Source organism: Drosophila sechellia, chromosome 2L, assembly GCF_004382195.2.
Source record: "Drosophila sechellia strain sech25 chromosome 2L, ASM438219v1, whole genome shotgun sequence".
Classification (NCBI taxonomy): domain Eukaryota; kingdom Metazoa; phylum Arthropoda; class Insecta; order Diptera; family Drosophilidae; genus Drosophila; species Drosophila sechellia.
The window spans coordinates 10,281,642-10,299,808 of record NC_045949.1 but is presented as its reverse complement, the minus strand read 5'-3'; the positions used below and the strand labels follow the sequence as shown (position 1 = coordinate 10,299,808).

General features: G+C 43.8%; 3 protein-coding genes across 3 annotated transcripts; 2 read left to right on the top strand and 1 right to left on the bottom strand.

Moving 5' to 3' along the window:
- Positions 1-31: 31 nt before the first annotated feature.
- LOC6612019 lies at positions 32-2,563 on the top strand. The gene is made up of 4 exons (XM_002036500.2): positions 32-852; positions 915-1,058; positions 1,138-2,152; positions 2,205-2,563. The coding sequence occupies exons 1-4, from the start codon at positions 320-322 to the stop codon at positions 2,328-2,330; spliced, it is 1,818 nt and encodes a 605-aa protein (XP_002036536.1). The 5' UTR covers positions 32-319; the 3' UTR covers positions 2,331-2,563.
- On the bottom strand, positions 2,496-3,309 carry LOC6612018 (peptidyl-tRNA hydrolase ICT1, mitochondrial). The gene is made up of 2 exons (XM_002036499.2): positions 3,063-3,309; positions 2,496-3,001 (listed from the first exon to the last, which is right to left on the bottom strand). The coding sequence occupies exons 1-2, from the start codon at positions 3,222-3,224 to the stop codon at positions 2,552-2,554; spliced, it is 612 nt and encodes a 203-aa protein (XP_002036535.1). The 5' UTR covers positions 3,225-3,309; the 3' UTR covers positions 2,496-2,551.
- A 335-nt stretch (positions 3,310-3,644) lies between these two features.
- Positions 3,645-18,161, top strand: LOC6612017 (unconventional myosin ID). The gene is made up of 10 exons (XM_002036498.2): positions 3,645-3,731; positions 4,314-4,493; positions 12,106-12,408; positions 13,327-13,546; positions 14,905-15,130; positions 15,195-15,578; positions 15,640-15,719; positions 15,784-17,190; positions 17,281-17,438; positions 17,496-18,161. Exons 2-10 carry the CDS (start codon positions 4,405-4,407, stop codon positions 17,662-17,664), a joined length of 3,036 nt encoding a protein of 1,011 aa, XP_002036534.2. The 5' UTR covers positions 3,645-3,731; positions 4,314-4,404; the 3' UTR covers positions 17,665-18,161.
- The last annotated feature ends 6 nt before the right edge of the window (positions 18,162-18,167 follow it).

Sequence of the window (18,167 nt, the reverse complement as noted above, 5' to 3'; positions counted from 1 at the left end):
AACAGTTTGCAGGGCGGGCAGGCGAAAAAGCTCTTTCCCTCGCAGATCCTAAATATGACCAAGTGGGTGAGTTTTCCGGGTGACTGGCAGATCGGTAGGAAGCAGCACCCAGTCGAGAACCGTTATCAGTGGCGGCAATAACAAGCGAGGCTTCAATTCGCTTCCAGTGCAAAGAAGATTATTGCAGCTGCATTGCCAGGTGCGATCCGCCCAGTTGTCCACGTGTGAGTGCGGATGATTGTCGATCGCCAGATCGATTTCATACAAAGTGTGCGAGGTGTTTACCTCGAGTCCAGAAAGTCAAGACCAAAACGCAACGATGACGGGAACAGCGGCAGTGCGGCTCAGCATTACGATACCCACGAAGGCGGAGGAGGAGCGCCTGAAGAAGGCGTACGTCCAGGTGGTCAATGGAGAGGTAGCCACGCCCATGGGCACCGCCAGCAGAGCTTCGACCATTGAAAGTTTGTCGACCATTCGGATCGGGGAATCCCCGGAGCTGAAGAGCCACAAAGTCTTGAATAGCCTGCCAAAGATTCAAATACAGACGTGCCACGATCAGCTGCTCGACATCCCACTGGACACGGACCAGGAGCAGGTGGTGCGCCAGATCCTACAGAAATTCCACATACCCAATGCCGTTTGGCTGCCCAGTCTGGAGGGGAATGCCTACCACATCAGCTTCTCCATGGACTTTGACGAGCGCTACGAGAATCTCTACGAGGCGCTGCAGGAATTCGGCATCGGTGATCGGGAGGGATCTGCCGTATCCGTGGTCAGCTGCCTGGCCCACAGATCCTACGTTCAGCGCGAGGAAACGGAAGAGCAGGAGGACCAGCCCTCGAGCACAGAGTAAGTCCAATGAAAATGGGAAAATTCAAGCTACTACATTTCACAGGATCCATCATCTACAGACACATCAATGCCCAGAAGCAGGGTATCTGGGATCGGTTCATGAACTCGGTGCGATCCCGATTGAATGTGGCACAGATCGTAAGGGATGTGCGTCAGGATGCGGCTATTACCTTCGACTTTTGCATACTCCTCGTGTCAGCAGCGTGAGCACTTTTCGAAATCCAATATTCTGCATCTCCAAGTTGGAGGACACATGTGCTAAAACAACCTATTCCATTACAGAGTTCTGGCGAGCTTTGGCCTGGTGGAGAATAGCACGATTTTCCTGGCCTCCAGCATGCTCATTTCCCCGCTGATGGGTCCCATAATCGCGGCCATCTTCGGAACTGTGATCCAGGATCGATCGCTTCGCAGGCTGGGCATGCTTAACGAACTGATTGGTATACTGACCGCCACACTGGTGGGTTTCCTCTTCGGTCTGGTTGTGTGCACCACGGACCGCAAGTATGGCATTGGCGAGGGACTGACGGAGGAGATGCTATCCCGCTGCGATCTGCACTCCCTGGTCGTTGGCGTATTCACGGCCATACCGTCTGGAGCGGCGGCTGCCATAGGAATCTTGGGCGGGAATATTGGTTCCCTGGTTGGCGTGGCCATATCGGCATCGCTGCTCCCACCTGCGGTTAACTCCGGTTTGCTGTGGGCGGTGGCCTGCATCTACAAGATTTTCGAGAACGACGATTCGCTCTACGTGGATGTGATTAAGTCGCGTCGGTACTCGGACAACCAGGCCACGGAACTGGCCGTCCTCGGCGGCATCAGCATGTGCCTAACTCTGTCCAACGTGCTGTGCGTCTATCTCATGGGCATCCTGGTTCTGAAGATAAAGGAGATTGCCCCGGTGATTGGGCGCAAAAACCGACAGTTCTGGAAGCACGACATAAAGCTCGCGCGTAATGGCAAAGTGGAGACGGAGTCGGAGATACTCAACGAGCTAATAGCCAATCTGGCCACCGAAGACAAGCACGCACTGGGCTCCCTCAATCGTCAGTTCCTGCGCCATCTGGACGAGTCGAACTACCAGCACACTTGGTCGCCGCTCAGCAACCGACATAGTTTCTCAATGCCACAACCGCCTGTCGCCGGCATCTCCACCATCCATCGACTGGAGCAATTGTACGCGTCGAGAATTGGATTTAATCCACCAGCAGTAGAACGACGCCAACGGCACAGTGTAGTAAGCAGACCATCGCAACGGAGCCACGAGGTCTCCGTCCAGCTGAGTCCTCCACAGCCAGTAAGTAGCACCCAGTGCTGTCCATCCCGAGTGCTCATTTCGTATATTCCAGCGTCCACGATTCGCGAGCATGCCATCACAAGTGGGAAAGGACGAGCCAGCGAGGGAAGCGGCCATCCAAGTGGCCAGCTCCAAGAGATTTACGGTAACACCAGCTCGAGTGGACGAGCAGACCTAGAATGTTGTCAAGTCCATTTGGGTTTCCACTCTCACAGATCTTTGTATAATACTTAAATAATGTAAGTGTCAATTTTGTAAAGTTAATTAGTTGTTATACTCCAACAGGGGGTATGCCCGTACAGAATCTGTGATAGTGCTAACCTGCAATGGCGTCCATAGCATAGTTAAGCGTATATGTGTAATGTGCATCTTTGTGTAACAATTTCCAATAAAAAAAAACTACAAGTCTAATCCGCTCGGTCCCTGCCGATCCGCTTTGACTTGGGCGCGACCACGTTTCAGTTGTAGGCGTTCGCGGACCGCTCGCTCCTGGCGCCTGCGCAGCTTCTCCAGCGTCTCCTCGCTGGGCGGCGCAGCTGCCACAGCCTCCTGGGAGCGTATGATGGTGCGCAGCTTCTCCAGCGCATCGGCCAGGTTCATTTGCTGGGAGCGCGTGAGGTCACTCTTGATGTAGAAGTAGCCGTCTTTGGTAATCCGGTTGGCCAGCACCTTGAGCAGCTTCTGACGCGTCTGCTCGGGTATCCAGTCCGCTTGTTCCACCTTAAAGCGCACATCCACCTTGGTATTCACCGTGTTCACGTGCTGACCACCGGGTCCGGAGCTCCTGCTGTAGGTGATCTCCAATCGATCCATGGGAATGAAGCCGCTGAACTTGTCGCTGCCAATGGACTGGATGTAGGATGTAAATATATCAATAGATGGGATCCCTAGAGGCACTGCATCAACTTACCGGCGGGGGCGGCGTGTAGATTTGCAGTCGCGCGCCGGGATAGATTTTGTCCAGGGATAAATCGCTCTTGTAGGAGAGCTGACGACCCAGTAGAGTGCCCGTGCCGCCGGAGGAGCTGCTCTGGCGCAGGACTCTGATGAAGGCACTCGTGATTTTATTCATTTTATACCAAATTTCAATAAGTTTAGCTAAATTAAATGTTACGAGAACGATGGTTGTGTTCACCACGGAACAGCTGTTCGAGGTGAGTTGCGTGCAGTGTGGCCGAACTTAACTAACCGCGAGATTTTAAAACTTTCAAATCGAAAGCTTGTTTTAACTTTTATGTAAGCGTGTTTTCTTGATTTTTATTTATTTAAAATAAGTCATTCTTAAAACAAAGATAAACGATACTCTGTACTCCATACTATGTAACCTTTACATTGTCAGAAGCACAGGACAGTGTGAAAAGCGCATAAGGTAAGACTTCTGCTTGAAGTGCGCGCTAGCCAAGTTCCAAACCACTGGTGGAGTGCCAATTTAGGCAATTATCAGCTTTGTATGGCGAACATTTTCGTATTCGAAATGTCTGACCACAGTCCCTCTGCAACTTTCTTTGAATGCGGTCGAGTGCGGTTGTGCGACGGGCGATTGTTGTTATTTATCTGCCGAAAACGAAACTGAATCCAGGTGGGCACTCACACCGATCATCCGGACTATATTGCACCGATCTTAGATATATATACGTATATCAAAAACTGTTGAACCCAAAAACTAAATGTTTACAACGTGCGGCAAACGCGAAATTTGCGGTTTTCAGTAAACAGTGATGTAGATAGTGGTTGCGATCGAGTTCTCATATTATTTATCTGTTCTGCCTCCGATCTTGTTCGTGTTCTTGTTCTTTCTCCCTGCTCGATTCCAATTGGAAGCGTTCGATCGGTCCAGAAATCCAGAATTATTCTTTATTGATCGCTGACTGCGTGTTCGCCGAGAATTATTCGTCGTCATCAGCAGAAGCGGCCCGAATTGGCTCATAAAACATAAAAATCGCTTGGCAGCAGCCACACGGAATATATATACAATATATACATATGTATAAATTTATTTATATTTGTACGCATATATAGTTAAAATTCGAGACGAGACGCGAAAGGCGAGGCAAACAAAACAAGCAAATAAAAACGAAACAAAACAAAAACCAAGTGAACAGCGTGTTTTTCGGGATACTCCTTTCGTTCTTACCTGAGTTTTCGAATCTCACCTTTGCAGCCGGCAATTAGCATCCCACCCCCTGTCTTCGACCGCCGGAATACCGCTCCCTCAAAGAAACCTAGAGAAAACGCAGGATCGAAAGGACACCATGGCTATGCAACGGGAAGCTGGAGTGCAGGACTTCGTCCTCCTCGACCAAGTGTCCATGGAGAAGTTCATGGATAACCTGAGAAAGCGGTAAGCTTGCCTTTAAATTAATTAAGAATTTCCAAAAAGAGCACCAATAAACCTTCAATTCGATATTACCTTTAATATAATTGAAGTTGTCTGCTGACCACCGTATCTATTGATTCCTCCGGTGGCCTTGTCCTCTGCCAACTTGTCCATCTCCACTCCACTTCACAAACGACTTCCCCCGCTAACTCCACACCTTTTGGAAAACCACTTTTCCACCCAGTCGATGGTCTAGTTCAAGGCTTCTGTTTTGATCAATTGGCGAGCGGAAAAACTGGTTCTTGGCTTTTCCGCCTCGATTAAACTGGATTTGTTTATCGCCGTTTCAATTAAAGCCGACCTTATCTCCCCCATTTAACCCCTTCCCTCCGAGTTTTCGGTTCCACTCCGGAGAGCACTCAATGTTCCTCTTTACGTGCCCATTTGGAGTGTTAAACTCTCCTTTTTGTGGCATGACTTTCGGTTTTAAATGCATTCATTAGTGGCATTTCAATTTAATTTGGTAGTTGAATGATAAGTGGTAATAGATTTCATGGAAAGGGAGAGGAATTCTTAAGAAATTGGACCTATTTCGTTTAATTAAAGGTTTTTTAAGATTGGTGACAAACAAAATACGTGTCATTGGAAATAACTATTTCTAAATTTTATACTAGTACAAACTGCATGAATAAATATTATAAAATGATTTAGAAACAAGCTAACATGTACAATTCTTCAGCTTTCAACGAATTAATTTTGTAGTTTAAAGTAGTATTTATCAAGTAGCAGATGTATCTGTAAATCACCCAGCTACCATTATCTAAGTTAAATATTTACGAGAGTGGAACTCTTGTCACATTCCCACTCCGGGGACCAGCCGCCCAATCGCGTGTCAATATTTGTGTGGCCGGCACTGTGGTTCCAGGTGGTTACCTACATACATGACCATTATGTAAAGTTCCTTAACCCCCCCGACAACCACGCAGCCACAACCCACATATATCATTTCATTTTATTTCATTTCGGTCCGAGTGTCAACAACTTGTTGCAACCGCTTCCTTTGGACGTGGAACATGGATGGATCCCCCAGCCATTTCCATCCCGGGTCGCTGGTTTGCTGCATGGCTGGCTAACTTTCATGTGGAAACGATCGTTATCCGGAAAAGTTCTCGCCACCATATACATTTTGCTCAACTGATTAGCAGAGCTTTGCAAAATTGTAGAAATGCGAGGTTTTACATTTATGGTAATGACTCTGCTGTTTGATATTTAAATGATTATTTTTCCAAATATTTTGCAATGCCTATAAATACGTGGTGTTTCAATTCTCGGCACTGATTCATCTAATCTGTTTATGTTTATATTCACTTAATTGCTAAAAACCATCACAATTACGATTTGAATGATAAGACAAAAGCTTCAAATGAGTCAAATTGTTCAAATTGTTGAAGTTTCCATCGCAAAAGGAAACGAATTGGAGGAAACCCAGTTGTCTTTTGAGCTGATTAATCACCATGGTTGATTAGTGGCTTGCATAAGACTGTTATTAAAGCGGATTTAGTGCCAAAGATGCGTTAACCCACTTTGTTGGCTCACAAATCGCTTATCAAAGCATCGCAATCAAATTAAGCTGTGTAAATTGAACTAATTACATAATCACAGTCATACCTGCAATAGCAAACACGATTTTCATGTCTTACTGCACGGCATAATCGTAGCATAACTCAAATCAATTTGCTGTTTGTTAATAAATATTTAACAGGAAAGCCGGAAAACTGAAAACCAAACGAGTTGAGAAACTCGCCTCCTCAACAAATTGAGGGTCAAAAACGCGCCAAAAACGGGAGGAAAACGCACACGTAATTGGAAAATGTGCGATGAAAACGTGAAAGAAATAAAACTCACTTTCATTTGGCATCAATCAAATGGGGAAATGAATGCATTTCGCTGCACATATGTACTTTACTTGTTTGGCACATGACATCACATGTGTACTCATTGTTTGGCAGCTTGAAAATCCTATATTTTATTTAAACAATATTAAATATATCTCTGCATGCTTCGTGACTCACGCTGTGTATCTTGCAGATACGCGAGTCAACAGCAATAAGAAAACTGAAATAAAAATGCCATGGCGTAGCCAAAATACGAACCGGTTGATGGCGTCAGTTTGGCCGTAAGAGGCTCACCCACAAAATAGAGGAGTGTGTGTGTGTTTTTATGAAGAAAACTTGTTTCTTTTTGCCCCCAATACGAACCCATCTGGGATTCCACGATCCCCCAAAAAGAAACAGATGAGTTCTCTGTTTGCCGCAATCCAAGTTCGCAGCATTTGGAGCAAGTTGATCTTTTTTACGACTGTCATTAAGTCGAGTGTCCGCATGGGAGGGCCAAGTGGCCCATAAAATGACTGATCGATTGCCCTCTGACCCTTATTGGCAGCCAATGCATCACATGCAACAGAACTCAAGTGCCCCATTTCGATAAGTTTTGTTTTCATTTTCGACAATTGTTTACGCATTTATTTTGGCCTATATATAAATGTATTTCAAAGGGAACTAGCATCTAAAACACTCGTATTTTCCATGAACTGGTTTCGGTGTGGAAAATACTCACTGGGGTCGTTGAATTTGGAGCATTATTTTTGGATTTTATTAAGTGATTTGTTTGACAACGAGAAAAATTTTAAATTTAAAATTCTATATAAAAGTGGCGAGGTGAAGAAGGCGATTAAGCATAGGTATAACTATTTTATAGCAAAAATGCTATATGTACCATTTTTACAACGCATACACATAACAATTATAATAAAGTGTTGAGACTATAAATTTATGGAATCCTTGATAGATTGTAAAACTCTACATCGCTATCAGTGTTCAAAGCGATAAGCGTGGCACACCCACTTAAGCAAATTTCCTGAGACCTCGAAGTGGGTCTTCCCCATCAAGCACTTTTTGAAATCGGAGGAAGAAACTATGAGCAGTTTCAGCCAGCAAACTGATGATTCATAGACCCCACGATATCCACTTTCAATGGAAACAACAAACTGCATTTCATTTTCATTTAAATGCTACTCACTTTTTGCTCCTACCGATTTTATTTGATTTTATTTTATTGCGATTTTGGCTTGGTCAAGGCTTAGATTTTAGTATTCCACAGGCGACAATTAAGTGCATGCACTGAGGGAAATACTTTCCGCTTGCAATGTTGAGTGCTTTTTTATGGGCAAATAAAAATCGCAAACCGCAGCGTATAAAACTGCAAATAATGCCTTCTAAAAAAGCTGCCTTGTTTTTTAATGATTTTCGAGTTTCGAGCAGCACTTGACTTGACTATCGACTAGTCCAAAATTGATACTGCATATCTATTAGGTTTGAAATAAAAAACCAATTGTTCAGTTTTTAGCATGTACTGGATTCTTGGGCAGAGCCAAAGTAGCGATAAGATTGCAAACTTCCAGCAAAGTTTGTCGCCATAAAGGCATCTATATATATACCATATAGTTCGATAGCCATGGGCAATACTTACTGGCAAGGTGATAAGCGAACTCTTGGTTACGCAATTGTTGCACGGAGACCTTCTATTGGATTAGGTTACCATTTATGTGAGTGCCAATTGTATATTGAATATTTATTTATACAAGCGCAGCTGATAGCCGTGCGATATTCCCACTGCCTGCGTTTTTGTGGAAAAATATTAAAGAAGTCGTGAGACGTAAACAATTAATAATTGTTGTTTTTTGTAGGGGAAGAACGCTATTAAAGTGTGTAGGGAGCAGCTCTTCTGGGATTTCCGATTGCAATCGAAGTTTGTCTGTTTATTTGTGCAGGAGCATGGAGCAGTGCGTCCAGTTCAAAGCGGGCCTTTCATCTGGTAAACACTTTCAGACATTTTTCACCTTGCGATGAGGGCATTCCAGCGATAGGAAGGAGGCTATCTATTGAAGCCCTTCATATTGCCAAGATAAGCACTTTATGATACCGGAGCGGAAATTAAATGATTTAGCCAGCGCTTTTCTCTCGGTGTTTTTCTCCTTGCCATGTCATAAACTTGGCTAATGTGCGAATTCTCGGAAGAAAGGCATTAAGCTTCTGGAAGAAAAGAAAGGGAGAACGAACGACCTGAGAATCCCGTCTAGACGACGCCTTAGTCTTTCCACTCCGATTTGTTTATCCAAAGCCAGGCAATGTTTGTCATTGCCATTGCAATAACTTCTATACCCATCGAGAGTTGGAGCAGTTGGAAAATGCAGTGGCATCTGCACTTCGTTTACACAAATCTTTAGCGGCCTGCATGCCGCCAACCAGACTTTTCCGGAGACTTTTCCGCTCCTGTTAATTGATTGGCCGGGGTGTAAATTGAAGTTAATTCTTTGGCGCGGTCCAGATGCAATTGTTTGCATTGCGCAAATTGAGGGGAAAATAATACAGAAAAACTAAATTTCCTTTGGGATAAACGAGAAGCAACGATGAAAAGAGTCTGGAGAAGATTATGCAGATGGTCAGTAGACAACGGGGAAAAGGAAAATGATTTCCATAATGAGATGGAAACGCTTTTCTGCGCCGATCTGCTGCGATTCCCATGAATTGGCAGACGTTCAAGAAATTCGCAAGGGACTTGACCCATCAGTGCATTGCACGATTCTTCAGCGAATCTTTGCCATTAATCTCAATGTTTTCCATCAGTTTGTAGTCTGTGGTGCTGGGAACAGAATCATCTAAAGATATATCTCTATCTTTGTTCTTTATGTTTATATATTGGTCGATAGCCATTTCCATTGCTTATTATCTCCTTGTTACTTTATAGTTTCAGTCAATAAATCGCACAAATTCAATTAGATAACAGCGCAAACAAACCCTTATTGGGGTAAATAAAAGCATTGACCCACTAAAAGCCATGTTTGTTGACCAACTTGGTGACGTCAGCTGTGAGCAAACATTTTCCGAACGCATGTTCCTCGGTTTTGGCCATGAAAAATGCACTCTATTAACTTATTGATTTTTCGTCTGGTTTGGAATTGCGATTTTTCAGCAGTATAGTAAGTGATTCATCGCGAGGCGTTGCAAATTATTAATGGCTATATGCAAATCGCACTTTGAATAGCCGCTTATTGAGTCATGATGTTAGCGTTCAATTTGTTTACTTCTACAATTTGTTATTATATAATAGTATTAGATGCCTATGCCATGTGCTCAGATGAGTCAATAAAAGTAGTTGTGAAACGAACGTATACGAACGTTGATACATTTGTTTTCTTACTTTAGTTATTTCTTTGGCTTTTTATCTCGATTACGTCATTTGACTCGGAATAAATAAAGACATTCACAGTCGTTAAAGTGAATAAGTTTATGAAGTGCGCGAGCGAATATGAATATGAAAATGTGCGAAGCCAGCAGTATGAATTTAAATCGTCTGTTGGCAGTTGAGCAAACAAAAAAACATGTGAAGTATTTGGTAATTTTTGGAGGGCAAGTTCCCAGCAGCAGCAGATAATTGTATTATATATTATTATATATATTTTATGTACATATGTGTGACAAATGGGGTGCAGCGAATTCTGAAGTGATAAGGAAGTTTGAGTCAGAATTTTGGGCTAGATAACCCATTTGGTATATGAGGTTCCTTATGACAAATAACTCAAATTTTAAAAGTTATTTTTAAAATGAGCGCACATATTTTAAAGATCAAAATTTATAGTAAAATACATGCTGTTAATCTAGTAAGTAAGCAGTATTATTGTTCCTTTTCAATGTTCATTCAACTTGTATTAGAATTTCATGATTAGTTTATATATATTCATATATTCGTTTATTAGTTTCTTTTTCTATACAAAACGACCAATGAACCCGATTATTCAAACCTTATTGAAATTTAACAATTTCTATCCACTGAGTCTTGACAATTACACTAAACCTGGCCAACAATTTCTATAGCCCCATTAGGCCCTCCTCCGCAAAAGGCGAGTGAGCTGGTCGTCATGCGGGCCAAAACCAATTTTTGACATGATGTCAATCATACGCCCCGTGGACGTGCTCCAGACCCTTCCCAGTGGCGAAGGTGCACATGGTGACACCATATGGTTGTTGTGAGAGAGGGGCAGTAGAAATCATACAAATCTGTTGCGGATTGGGTTTCCTCTGCCCCTAAGAGGCTTGTCATTTGCTGCCTGCCCTTTTGTACTTACCGTAATATGTGATGGCCCCAAAAATGAAGCTAAAAAGCGCGCTAAACGGCGTATTGGACTTTCTTGGACATTCTGGAGCTTGGAGTTCAGATGGCCATTTGTCACTAGTCGCACTCGTTTTGACCCAGAAGTCGAAATGCGTTGAAAGGGGGCAACAGAAGGCAAGTGGAAGTAGTCGGCACACAAAACGAAACAGAAAGCTGAAAAGCCAGCGCAGTCGGTCTATAAATAAGCACTGAAAAGTTAAGTAAAAACATGTGTTCGAGGAAAAAATGGGCACCAAACCAGCAACCAGCAGCCAAAACATAAATACAAACAAATGCGCGTATTAAGTGTATTGTTTTAATCGTTTTCATTCCCTCAATTCGGGCTAACGAAAACTGTTGGCTATTTGGTTTGGGCTTAGTTTTCGAGTTGGTCTTTGGCTTTAAGCAATTTCACCGTTTCTTTGTCTGCTAATTTGCTGCTTCATTTTCATTTACATTTTCGGCTTTTTGTTTTTCTGGCTTTGGGAGGAAAATAACACTCTTTTCAGCCGTTTGTAATACCCACTTGTTGCACAGTTTTGGTTTTTTTTTCTGGGTCTGGACTTTTGGTTATGTGGCTCATCTGGGTTAATTTGCAGTCGCTGATGGTGTAACTCTTACTTTCGGAACGCTTTGGGTAATTTTTTGGGAACACGTAATGCGTAATTTGCATTCAACTTGCTTTATTGTTTTTTAATCCGTCTCAAATGCAGTGAAAACTGAACAGTTCTTAAACTAGAAAATCACTTTATCATGTTTAAATTTTCAGCTCACTTTGAATCTAAATACTTGTGAAGAGGCAAAGTTCATTAAAAAGTAACAAAAAAAAGTATCTTTGGCAAAATCTTAGTTTCCAGCTTACAACAATAATCCAGTTGATAGTTTCAAGTACTCGCAATCGCTTCAGATAAGATAGCCTATGTCATGGAAACGATTTATTAGAACTTTTATCAATTAAAGATTTAGTTCAGAATAATATATACATTATATACTAGTCGCCAAGTGAAATATTTGAGATTCTCATGCTCTACTTCTCATTGTCTATCGATCGCAAGTGACCCACTTAGCGAACCAAAAATGCATTTTATGAACACAACAAACTTTTATGTGCCCAATCTTTTGGCGCCTTACAAATCGAGTGCAGAATAAATGCATCCACATGGCAGTCAATCAAAAAGTGGGAAAAGAGATCAACGATTTGATTATATCGATCGTTGGCTGCATGTGGAGCAGGTATATCACTTGGACCCGCATGTTGAATGTTAAAAAAGCAATTTTCGAATTGAAAGCTACAGGCGCCAACGACGGGTGGTGGCTCCCCACCTGTCACTCCCACCCACTCGAAATGTATTTCGTAATCTCGGGGAAATGCCTTTCCAAACACTGCAGCGAACTAATGAGCGACCGTCCATTACTCTTCCTACAGATTCCAAAACGGATCCATCTACACATACATCGGCGAGGTGTGCGTCTCGATGAATCCGTACAGACAGATGAACATCTACGGTCCGGAGACCATTCGCAAGTACAAGGGTCGGGAGCTCTTCGAGAATGCCCCACATTTGTTCGCCATCGCCGATTCCGCCTACAGGGTGCTCAAGCAGCGCCAGCAGGACACCTGCATCCTGATTTCCGGTGAGTCCGGTGCGGGCAAAACGGAGGCCTCCAAGATCATCATGAAGTACATTGCGGCGGTGACGAATGCCCAGGGTCAGAACGAAATCGAGAGGTAAGTGGATGGATTCCCAATAAATACTCCTAATTATTGTTAAATGATTAGACACAAAATGTTAGTTTAGCTATGAAAATCCTTGATTAAGTTTAAGCAAGTAACTGCCATTCTGTTTTAATTAGCCATTGTCTTGGCGAAATCAAGTTAATAGCACCAAATACCAGGTAATCTGTTTACATAGTAAATTAGTTAATCAATTTGGCCACATATTTGCATAGGCTGATGGAACGCTTGCGGCCCTATCACAATACTGTGAACCAGACAATGGGAACCTCAAACCGATCTATATAACAACATGTACATCATGGGTCCCAGAGAAAATCGCCCATTGTTTCGCATGCAAATGCGCAATGGAATTCTCATTGAGGGAAGATTTTCAGACGCGGGTGGCAGGTGGCAGTGGCTAATGAAGCATTTCCCAGATGGGTCATAATCGCTCGCATGGTCATCGCGTGACCCATGACCCCGGATGACATAAGTCGTCTGTGGACTTGCAGCTTAAGTTGCCAAATTAATTGCCGCGCTAATTGCAAACCACTTTGTCCAAAGGAACTTTTTATCACTTGGGTGTAGTTTAAGGTGCTCCATAAAAGCGCTGAAACCTCCATGGCCAAGCCCCCGGAACACAATGGTCCTCTAAATTGCCAATTTTTAGTGCCACGAATGAAATGGGAAACGACATTTACCATAGTTTCGGGGATTAGGGTGAGTGCCATTTTCCAAATTGCTTGGCCACCGAAGGGAGAAGAATTTACGAAGCACTAATAGCGTATTTATTGTGTTGATTTCGTTTCTTAATTATGTCGATTTGATTTTAATGAGGGTTGTCTTTATAGTCTTGCAGGCATGGAAATCAGTTAAAATTTTTATAAGTCCATTAAACTAAATATATAATAATATATATTAATTTTCCAGAGTCAAGAACGTTCTGATCCAGAGCAATGCGATCCTGGAAACCTTCGGCAACGCCAAGACGAACCGCAACGACAACTCCAGCCGCTTTGGAAAGTACATGGACATCGAGTTCGACTACAAGGCGGATCCCGTGGGTGGCATCATCACCAACTATCTGCTCGAGAAGTCGCGCGTGGTGCAGCAGCAGCCGGGCGAGCGGAACTTCCATAGTTTCTACCAGGTGAGTGGCATTCGGTTGGATCGGTCCGAACTAGTCGTGTGTGGCATTAAGTGTACACGATTATTTACCAAGTGAGTCAGCGTGACGCGTGCCAAGTGACGAAAGGTGTTCCAGCTCATGGGTTGGGTGCAAGGCAGTGGGGCGTCCATTACCTGGGGGTGTCAGGTTGTTCTGGCCGTGATGAAGTTGCTCTTTTCTTTTTTTTTTTGATGGTTAGACAGTTATTGTCGCTATCTTTTTGTGGGTGTGGATTTTCGTTGTAAACATTAATATAACTTTATTACTTTCAAGTCGTATGACTAAGTTGTATGGCAACAAATAAACGCTGCTCATGATGCCCTTTATTTTATAGAAATATTTAAATGTATATAATGACACATGTCTAAGTAATTTATGATTATTGCAGATTCCTCTGTCAATTATCTTAAAGCCTAAAACTGTTAATTAATTTAATTAAAATCGCTGTAGATCTATTCTACATTGCTCACTTCTTCTTAGGTATCCAGAATTGGATGATATCACTCGCAAAATGATAACATAGGCGTAGTCGAGACTCATCTAATAAACTAGAAAAAAGTATCACGTCACGACTCAATCGCTTATTCATCATTCAAGGCGTTAAACATATAATATATAAAACCTATTTATCTGGTAAATTTAACCTGCTGAGGTGATAATTGATCGCTATTTCCGCTGCATATCTATTTGAGCAATTCGAAACACTTTTAGCACATTTATCATCTGGAAACACTTAATCAAGTCAAATACTTCATCTGGCTTTTGTTCGAGTTCGAACGATTTGTTTATTTGTTGAAAAGTGCAAGTTGTTTATTTTTGAAGTGCGTCAAAATAAATATATGCCCGTATTATGGAATGTTTGCTTTGGGAATGGGTCTACAACTCGTCTGCATCGGTCATAAATTCACAACTTGGCCAATATATAATTTATGACTAGCCAGGCTATCTTGAAATAAACAATGCTCAATTAACACTCACACCTGCAAAAACGGCGATAGGCGTGTAGATTTTAATTGATTACCTAGTTTACGGGTTTCCCAACGTCAAATATCTTGAAAATATCTTACTCAGCTGATATGATATCAATTTACCTAACTAGCAAAAATAGAAATGTTGTTAACTTTATATTAAAAGATACAATTTGTTAAAGCTTAAAAGGCAACTGCCAAATGCTCGACCGGAAAAGGAAGTTTAATTACACTTAGCACGTCTGCTAATTGTCTGGCGTGCTAAATTCTTGGGGCATGGACTGACGGTCATGTTGCACTGACCAAGTTGGGCTAATTTAAAATAGTTGCAATCGCTTAATTAATACCCCCAACCAATTCATCCATTTATAGCTGCTGCGTGGAGCCAACGACAACGAGCTGCGGCAATATGAACTGCAAAAGGAAACGGGCAAGTACCACTACTTGAACCAGGGCAGCATGGACATACTGACGGAGAAGTCCGACTACAAGGGCACCTGCAACGCCTTCAAGACCCTGGGCTTCACCACGGATGAGGTGCAGACCATTTGGCGCACAATTGCCGCTGTCTTGCATCTGGGAAATGTGGAGTTCCAAAGTGAGTTGTTTAATATTCAAATCTCAAGTATATTTTTCCTACATTTCCCATTTCCGCATTGCAGCCATTGAGGATGAGCTGGTGATCAGCAACAAGCAACACCTGAAATCCACGGCCAAGCTGCTCCAGGTCACCGAATCCGAGCTGTCCACGGCACTGACCAAACGGGTTATTGCGGCCGGTGGAAATGTGATGCAGAAGGATCACAACGCCACGCAGGCGGAGTACGGAAAGGATGCTCTGGCCAAGGCAATCTACGACCGTCTCTTCACCTGGATCATCTCCCGCATCAACAGGGCAATCCTATTCCGCGGCAGCAAGACGCAGGCGCGATTCAATTCGGTCATCGGAGTGCTGGACATTTACGGCTTCGAGATCTTCGACAGCAACAGCTTTGAGCAGTTCTGCATCAACTATTGCAACGAGAAATTGCAGCAGTTATTCATAGGTAATGATGCCTGATTCTTTAATTAGCGATATATCGTAATGATCCGTGTTATTCCCCACAGAACTTGTGCTTAAACAGGAGCAAGAGGAGTACCAGCGTGAGGGCATTGAATGGACCAATATTGAATACTTCAACAACAAGGTGAGTTTGGGACTCAATCGATGAATGAGAAAGCGCAAGTTATCTAAATCTCCTTCAATTCCAGATCATTTGCGATCTCGTGGAGCAGCCGCACAAGGGCATCATTGCCATCATGGACGAGGCCTGCCTCAGCGTGGGCAAGGTGACGGACGACACACTTCTGGGGGCCATGGACAAGAACCTGAGCAAGCATCCGCACTACACCAGTCGCCAGCTGAAGCCCACGGACAAGGAGCTGAAGCATCGCGAGGATTTCCGTATCACCCACTACGCCGGCGATGTGATCTACAACATCAATGGATTCATCGAGAAGAACAAGGATACGCTGTATCAGGACTTTAAGCGCCTGCTGCACAACTCCGAGGATGCTAACCTAAGCGAGATGTGGCCCGAGGGAGCACAGGATATCAAGAAAACCACCAAGAGACCATTGACAGCCGGCACCTTGTTCCAGAGATCGATGGCTGATCTGGTGGTTACTCTGCTCAAGAAGGAACCCTTCTATGTGCGCTGCATCAAACCCAATGACCTAAAGAGCTCCACAGTTTTCGATGAGGAGCGTGTGGAGCACCAGGTGCGATACCTTGGCCTACTGGAGAACTTACGCGTTCGTCGAGCCGGATTCGTTCATCGCCAACGCTATGATAAGTTCCTGCTCCGCTACAAGATGATCTCGCAGTACACTTGGCCCAATTTCCGTGCGGGAAGCGATCGCGATGGTGTCCGTGTGCTGATCGAGGAGAAGAAATTCGCCCAGGACGTTAAGTACGGACACACGAAGATCTTTATACGCTCGCCACGCACCCTGTTTGCTCTGGAGCATCAGAGGAACGAGATGATCCCACACATTGTGACGCTGCTGCAAAAGCGAGTGCGTGGATGGATTGTGAGAAGAAACTTTAAGAAGATGAAGGCGGCCATTATGATCATGCGCGCCTATAGGGCCTACAAGCTGCGTAGCTACGTCCAGGAGCTGGCCAACCGCTTCCGGAAAGCCAAGCAGATGCGCGACTACGGCAAGAGCATCCAGTGGCCACAGCCGCCGCTCGCCGGGCGCAAGGTGGAGGCTAAGCTGCACCGTATGTTCGAATTCTGGCGAGCCAACATGATCCTGCACAAATATCCTTGCAGTGAGTGGCCGCAGTTACGCCTGCAGATTATCGCCGCCACTGCGCTGGCCGGAAGGCGACCCTATTGGGGTCAAGCCCGCCGCTGGGTGGGTGATTATCTGGCCAACGTGCAGGAAAACAGCGGATATGAGGCCTACAGCGCGAGCATAAAGAACATAAGGAACCACCTCGCCGACGGCGAGACCTTCCAGCAAGTGCTCTTCTCCTCATTCGTCAAGAAGTTCAACCATTGCAACAAACAGGCTAATCGCGCCTTCATCGTTTCCGATTCGACTATCTACAAACTGGACGGAATCAAGAATAAATTTAAGGACATGAAACGCAACATTAAAATTAGGGAGGTTAGTAGAATTGGGTTTCAAATAATACAATTAAAAAAAATCCAAATCTATACATTTAATATTAATTCCCTATCTTGACTTCGCTTACAGTTGACGTCCATTAGCGTCTCACCCGGCCGGGATCAACTGATCGTCTTCCACTCGCCGAAAAACTTGGATTTGGTGTTTTCCCTGCATAGCGAGTACACGCCCCTCAAGGAAGATCGCATTGGCGAAGTGGTGGGCATTGTCTGCAAGAAATACCATGAGTAAGTGGAACCCCCATTTAGTAAGTTCATCAGATATTAATATCAAATCCGTTCCAGCCTCACCGGAACCGAGTTGCGTGTGAATGTGAGCACCAATATTGCCTGCCGCCTGCACGGCAGGGCACGCATCATTACTGTGGAGGCGGCGTCCAATGTGGAGGTGCCCAACTTCCGTCCTAAAGAGGGCAACATCATCTTCGAGGTGCCGGCGGCGTACTGCGTTTAGGCGGAGTCAACTCCGTCCAACTGTATTGTAAATTATGAAACCTAGTTTTAAGAATGGCCTCGACAGCCCTCTTTTCTACTTGTGACCCAAGTGTCCCAACAAGGACATGACGACTCTGTGTATACCGTGCCTTCCGCTTTGTAGTTTTTAATACGTCATTCTATTTAGTCCTATCTGTTTTTCTGTTCTGTGTCTTTGTTTGATCGACAACATGATTGTAATTTTGTAAATTTTTCTATTACGTATGCGTTAAGGCGATATTTATTTAACATCCATGTGAGAGGACCACCACCTCCGCCGGTTGAGCTGGCCGACGAAAACAACGAAAAGTATTAAATGTACTTTGTGCATTTCTTCAAATATGATTCACAGCACACAAGAAACCATAACGATCAGTAAAATGTTTGTACTTAAAGCGAAAGATCACAAACATGTGTGCCATTTGCAAATATTTTTGAAATAATATACAAAATAAAAGATGTAAACTTTGTACTTGAGAAAGC

Excerpts from the sequence above, each read along its gene's own strand:
- LOC6612019 (XM_002036500.2), top strand. The coding sequence starts at position 320 with ATGACGGGAACAGCGGCAGTGCGGCTCAGCATTACGATACCCACGAAG. Across the intron at positions 853-914 it reads GACCAGCCCTCGAGCACAGA|ACACATCAATGCCCAGAAGC; the intron begins GTAAGTCCAATG and ends CATCATCTACAG. Across the intron at positions 2,153-2,204 it reads AGCTGAGTCCTCCACAGCCA|CGTCCACGATTCGCGAGCAT; the intron begins GTAAGTAGCACC and ends CGTATATTCCAG.
- LOC6612018 (XM_002036499.2), bottom strand. The coding sequence starts at position 3,224 with ATGAATAAAATCACGAGTGCCTTCATCAGAGTCCTGCGCCAGAGCAGC. Across the intron at positions 3,002-3,062 it reads TCTACACGCCGCCCCCGCCG|TCCATTGGCAGCGACAAGTT; the intron begins GTAAGTTGATGC and ends TCCTACATCCAG.
- LOC6612017 (XM_002036498.2), top strand. The coding sequence starts at position 4,405 with ATGGCTATGCAACGGGAAGCTGGAGTGCAGGACTTCGTCCTCCTCGAC. Across the intron at positions 15,579-15,639 it reads ATTGCAGCAGTTATTCATAG|AACTTGTGCTTAAACAGGAG; the intron begins GTAATGATGCCT and ends TATTCCCCACAG. Across the intron at positions 15,720-15,783 it reads TTGAATACTTCAACAACAAG|ATCATTTGCGATCTCGTGGA; the intron begins GTGAGTTTGGGA and ends CTTCAATTCCAG.